The sequence below is a fragment of the Culex quinquefasciatus genome, chromosome 2, assembly GCF_015732765.1.
Source record: "Culex quinquefasciatus strain JHB chromosome 2, VPISU_Cqui_1.0_pri_paternal, whole genome shotgun sequence".
In the NCBI taxonomy this organism is placed as follows: Eukaryota; Metazoa; Arthropoda; class Insecta; order Diptera; family Culicidae; genus Culex; species Culex quinquefasciatus.
In genome coordinates this window covers 47,818,583-47,825,257 of record NC_051862.1, presented here as the reverse complement: position 1 = coordinate 47,825,257, position 6,675 = coordinate 47,818,583, and the positions used below count along the sequence as shown (strand labels likewise).

The window sequence follows — 6,675 nt, the reverse complement described above, 5'->3', positions numbered from 1 at the left end:
CATGTACATTGTTTTGCTTGAAATGTTTCCAATACATATTGTGTATTTAAGTATCATTGTTGATTTGATTAGAAAAGTATCCAGTTTTTCAATTCAATTTTTGACAGTTCGACGCCAACGGATTATTTCAAGAAAATTCATCGCTGTTAACCAAAATCAAATTAATATTTCAACTTTGATAAGTTTTCCATTAACATTGTGCTGTTGTTTGATTAATTTCACAGGGAACTGAATATTAAAGCACACAAAACAACAAGTGACACTTTTTGGTTTAACTGAAGTTGAAAAGTATCCACCAATATTCTTCAAAGCCCACAATAGACCGCCCTCCCCTACTGCAGTATCTGTTGACTAGAGAGCCTGGAGCTTATTAGAGAACGGACATCTCAAAGCAAAAGTACCAATCGAAGCACGAGAACTATCAAACGGAGGTACCAATCGAGCAAAATCCTTTGTCTTATGCTCGATTGGTACCTCCGTTTGACAGTTCTCGTGCTTCGATTGGTACTTTTGGTTTGAGATGTCCGTTCTCTAATAAGCTCCAGGCTCTCTACTGTTGACATTTGCCGTCGATCAACCAACCGCGCACGAACGCCCCAGCTCTGTCGTGTTTGCCAGAGGAGTTCTAATCCAACCGCGAGGCGTACTAACCGTATACTAACTCAAGTAAGGGCAAAAAACACGCTCCGTCTTCTTAGTGTGTGAGAGAGCGCGCGCGCGTCATCGCCGGTTGAGGCGTTTTGCGCCTCATCGCAAAAAAAAAGTTCCACCGCGCCGCGAGAATCTTGCGCAGCGCAATAATCTACGCCAGTGTCGCTGTTGCGCGATTGCAAGCCGGACGGATCCACGGTAAACAATAGTGAAGCGTAAAGAAGGAAAAAGTGAGGTTAAGTGACACCGGGATGGCGCCTCCGATTGCGGCCACTGCCGTGGCTGCCGCCGTCGTGCCGGGTCTTGCCGGCCAGGCGTCGATTGCGGTCGCCGGCGGAGGTTCCTTATCGGTTACGCCGGCCATCATCGCCGGACCGTCTTCTCCGGCCAATGGCACAGCTTCCGCCAAGCAGCACCACATTAGCGAGGACACGCTGAAGCTGATCGACTGCGTCCGGGCCCGGCCGGCCCTCTGGCACCGGAAGCATCTCCGGCAGCGCGTCCAGGTTGCGCACCGCGGCTGGGAAGAGATCCGCAAGGCGTTCAAGGCCACCGACGGTGAGTGTCCGGAGATTGCGTAACGCAACCACTGTAAACATTAACAAGAACAAGCCGTTACGTAATTCGCGGTCGGTTACTCCACGTGGTTGGTGGCGCGCACATGACTCACGAAGGAACGATCGTTTGTTTTTCTTTGCGTCAAGCGCGTACATGACTGTTTGCGTGTAATCGTCCCCTTTTAAGCTTGTTGCACTACCACTCTAGACTGTAAAATAGTGTGGAAGAAGTGCTTGCGCACCGGGGTTTGTGTGTTTTGCATAGGTCAACTGAAATGGTTTGTGGTGTCTTGATGTGAGCTCTTTTTGTTCTTGGTATTTTTATTGTTTGCTTAGATTTCGATGAAAAAATCGAAAGTGTGTAGAAAGAGCGTGCTAAAAGGGGGTGAGTCTAGGGGTGAGTAAACGATTGCGTTTTTGTGAGAAATGTTCAGGCGTATTTCGCCGAGATGTTCTGTTCAAAGGATGTTTAAACAAAATTATGATCAATAATAAGATTATTAGGCATTTTCGAATAATTTTAAGAAAAATATATAACGATTTGAGTACACACAAAATCAAAGAACTCAACTGAGTTAAGAAAAATCTCTATACTTTTTTTCAATTTTCTTAGCAATTTGTTTTTGAAACCCGAAAGCTGGTGATCCAAATGGAATAATTTAGCTGAGTTTAGGCCAATGCAAATATTTTTGGGAAAATGTGGAATGCTAGAACGCGTGGTATTTTTTTCAGGCGAAATATTTTTGTAAAGAATGACGGAACAAGTTTGTTCTTTTATTATTAACAAAATACTGCTTAAAAAATTCAGCACTTTGAAAAACTGAAAGAAAACGACAATTTTGTCCATAAAAGTCTCCTAACAAATTTGACAAATATTCATGCAAAAATTGTAATCAAATGTTTGATATTCTGTATTTTGTGAAGATAATTTGGTGTTTTGGATAAAGTTGTTGCTATTGGATAGGGCTATTTTCTTAGCATAAAGCTACACTCTTAACAAAATGAACTCATTTGTAAAGCATATTTATTTAACTAAAAGTTTACTTCTAAAAATGAGTACTTTCAAATTTTGGAAACATTATTATACAGTACAGACTCGATTATCTAAAGCATCAATTTTCCCAAGTTTCGACAATTCAAAGGTTGGTATGAGTCTTCGGATAATTGAATCATGAACAAAAAAAATGCTGTCGTATTTTTTAAATTATATAACTTTTAACATCAAATTCGAGTTGTGCAATATAGTTGATGGCCGATTGATTATAAAATTTATTTTTTCAATAGCTCGTCGCCGCCATTTTGCGAGCTATCTTGGAATTGGATTTGGATTTGAAAATTCTTAATCCGTTTAAGGGTAATACTAAAGCTCAACAGTCAAAAAAAAAAAAGACAACGAAAATTTTTATTTTGGTGATTCGATTATCCGGAGTGAAATTTTACCAATGCTTACGGATAATCGAGTCCGGACTGAATAAGCAAAATCAGTTTTTTTCTGATACTTTTTATTCCATTTTTGAGTTTTGATTATTAAGACAAATAGTCAAATTTTAAGGTGAATCCACGATTTTTATGGTTTTATTTTTTTGTGGGGATAGCCTAAGGTGTTGCAAGAAGCCTCACGAAAAATACAAAGATAATTTATGAAAACTGTTTTTAAGTGGTTGAATCGTCAAAATTTGTAAAAATCAAACGGAATCGATTTTTCAGACAATTTAACCTAAAAAATGTCCTTATTGACCATTGTCCAAATTCCAATCAGTGTAAATATCAAATAAAGTTTGCCTTTTGACACATTTCACTTGAAAGTATTTTTTTTGTGTCTTATTTAATTATTTGTTCGGTAACTGGGCTGAGAACGTCACCCAGTTATCGAATTCTGCTCGACTGGGCTGACAGAAAAATGACGAGGGGTCTACCAATTCAGAGTATTTTTTAATGAAAAAATGTTAAATTAAACATAATCAACAACAGTTCCAGAGCATGCCTTTAATTATCATTGGAATTTGAAAATAAATTTTATGAAAACTGAAACTGTCAGTTTTTCCTGTTCTTCTGGGGAAACGCAACGGCCTACTTTTAACGACCAAAAATAACAGATTTGAAAATCAATACCTTTCAATACCAGTGTTTACTTTTCAGCACTGAAGCACTGAAGAATCTGTTATGGGCCAATTTTCCCAGGCGCAGAATAAACAGCCGTTTTCAGTTCGTGCGGTGGATTTCCAGGATTGTTTTACATAAGAGATACTAGTTTTCATACCAGGGAACCAGTCGCGTTCAATTAAGTCCGATTCTGGGTTCCATTTCGCCCAGTGTGCGCTGGCATAACTTAACCAACCGGGACGATTCTTGTTTACAGGGATTTGTAAGAATGTCTAGATAATCCAAAAAAAATTGCAGAACTTGATTTGATCAAATCTGTAAAAAGAATGCCTCCGCTGATTTTCTGGCGATTTTTTTTTACACGCGAAAAAAAAGTTAGAACGATGTTTTTGATCGCAAAAAACTTACAGATTTGATCAAATTGAGTTCTGCAAAGTTCTAGGATCATCTAGACATCCTAACAAATCACTGGAAAAAAAATCGTCTTGATTGGGTGAGTTATACCCGAGAACCAGCGAGTTGAAGTTACCGTTTCAACTTTTTTTGGCGTTGGAATGTTAATTATCGACTCGTGCTGAAAATATCTTGTTTTCGCAACTTGTAGTATAAACTACTATTTTATTTAATAATATGTAATAAGTTTTGCATCCACTGATCCCTCGATCATTTTGCTTTGTTATTGTTATTTGACGTTTGTCTGCTTTTTAACTGGATGTAGACAGTTAAACAACACCCAGTTACCGAACATGTACTGTGTACAATATATGTCAATTTCGACAGTTGCGTTAGTTTTGACATTGTTCACTTGAAAAAAGAATAAAATTTTAATTTTCGTACCAATGACCCTCTCCATTGCAGTTGCATCGCTCAAAGTTCGCTGGAAGACACTGCGGGACAGCTTCCGGCGCGAGGTGAAGCGCATGGAGGACGGCGAACTGACCACCTCCAGCTGGCCTCTGTTTGATCGGATGTCCTTCCTGCTGGGACATTTCCGCACCCGCGAGTGCTACCTATCGCCGGAACTGGGCGCCAAACTGGGAGGGGGCGACGCCGAATCGTGGAAATTCACCGCCGACCCGGACTCGGCCAGCCAGCTCAACGAATCGGCGGAACTTACCTCACAGGGCGAAAGTGACGAAGGAGAAGCGATGTGTTTGAGCCGGAAGCGCCTCAAGTACCTTACGATTCCGAGGGATGCCGTGGTGGAGAACGGCGGCCACGATTCGGACGAGTTGACCGTGGTGGAGGCGTACGAAACGGTCGAGACAGATCCGGCGGACGACGACATCGAGGTGGTGGAGGTGACCCCGGGCAATCGGGATGTCATTGAGTTGCCGTCGCACCTGTTTGGCGAGGTGACGTTCAAGAACAAGCTGAGGGCTCGCATCAAGACGGAACCGACGGAGGGTGGCGAGCGGAAACCGTTTGAGGGTGGATTCGCGACCGATTCAGACTATAACTTTTTGATGAGTTTGCATCCGTTCATGCAGCAGTTGAACACGAAACGGAACCTGGCGATTAGGATTAAGATGCAACAGTTGATTGCAGAGGCTATGGAGGATGTTGAATAGTTGGTTTAGGGAGGATAAATCGGAGAAGTGTTGAATTTCAGCCATGAATATGTATTAATCTGAATTTACACCATTGTGCGATAAACTAACTGTCCTTTTTCACCGAGAATTCGACAAAAAAAGTAAATCTTTCCCAGTTCCTGAGAGGAACACCCTTGAAGAGTATCGAAGCCGGCATTTGCAAAGCGGATTCAGTGGCAGTTTCATTCTCAACTTAATGTTAACATGTTAAGGTTAATGTTAACATTTCATAGGTCGCCTCCCTAAGGTGTCGTGATAAGGGTCCAGCTTGCGACGATACACAACCTTCCCTTTAATAAGCAATCGATTTCAGAAGGGAAAATCGCCAGTTGTGTAAGTCCGAGCCAGGATTTGTACCCCGATCTACCGCTTACGAGACGGAAGCGTTACCACTGGGCTACGTAGCTCGGTAGAGAATTCGATAGTATGACTAATATTTTTTTGAGACTCGGCATTCACTTATGTCGTGCGATTAGTTGTTCTGATTTCAGATTGAAATCTGAGATTCTGCATGACCAAGATAAGTTACTTTTCTTTATTAGCTTTTCCAAAAAAAAAAAAAAAACTCTTTGAACAAAAACCTCTTAATTGGATGAACTCGGATCATGTACTCTTCGACAAAGTTGTAGGGAACTGAATATCTTACAAGAATTTCACAGTTGGACACACATGCGCCACTTGTCGACGAAACCCTGAATCATTGTTTTCACCTATACATTTTCGCGATTTTTCCTATACAAACTTTAACGCTCAACAGCGACCTCAAAACCTTAACTGATTTGGCTCAAAATTGGCACTTATACTTATTTTTTGCCTGATTTATCAATCCGAAGGATGTCCCTAATGTTCTTTTTGCCTTCCTCACCTTACTGAGGAAAGGCTATAAAATCACTCGAAAAATGAACTTTTTAATTAGACCTCCTAGACCTACCTTCATTTGTACATATCTACTCAGAATCACCAGCTGAGCAAATGTTTGTGTGTTTGGCTGTATGTAGACATGTGTACCAAATCAATGTCACTGGAATATCTCGTCACAGGCTCAACCGATTTTGGCCGGAATGGTTTTAATCGATCAGTCTTAAGAGGCAGTATTTGTAGATTCTGCTCGGTTTGTTCTAGAGGTCGTATCGAGGTGCTCCGATTTGGATGAAACTTTCAGCGTTTGTTTGTCTATACATAAGATGAACTCATGTCAAATATGAGCCCTCTACGACAAAGGGAAGTGGGGTAAAACGGGCATTGAAGTTTGAGGTCCAAAAATCATGAAAAATCTTAAAATTGCTCGCATTTCCGTAAAACTTTGTCAATTCCAACTCTCTTAGATGCATTCGAATGGTCTTTCGAAGCCCTTCAAAATGTGCTATAGACATCCAGGATCGGTTTAACTTTTTCTCATAGCTTTTGCAAATTACTGTTTAAAATGGATTTTTTCAAAATCTTAATATCTTTTTGCAACAGCCTCCAACACCCATACTCCCATAGGTCAAAAGATAGGTAATTTCATGGACTATAAGCTTACGGTATTAACTTTTTGGCCAATCGCAGTTTTTCTCATAGTTTTACGATTTTTCTAGAGCAAACATTTTACAACGTTAGTTTTTGCCCTGTAGGCCAAGAAGACGGCTTTTTTTGGTCTCAATTTTGTCATATTCGGAATCCTCGGTCAATTTCACTTAAGTTAGGAGTATTGGAAATGTAATTTTGATTTAAAAAATAATTTAATAAAACATTTCTGAAAAAAGAAATAGATCTTCTTTACTCTATGATCA

The 6,675-nt window shown here is 40.3% G+C and overlaps 1 protein-coding gene across 1 annotated transcript; it reads left to right on the top strand.

Moving 5' to 3' along the window:
- The first annotated feature begins 561 nt into the window (after window positions 1-561).
- Window positions 562-4,950, top strand: LOC6044270. Its single transcript, XM_001861772.2, has 2 exons — window positions 562-1,209; window positions 4,170-4,950. Exons 1-2 carry the CDS (start codon window positions 903-905, stop codon window positions 4,880-4,882), a joined length of 1,020 nt encoding a protein of 339 aa, XP_001861807.2. The 5' UTR covers window positions 562-902; the 3' UTR covers window positions 4,883-4,950.
- Window positions 4,951-6,675: the final 1,725 nt, after the last annotated feature.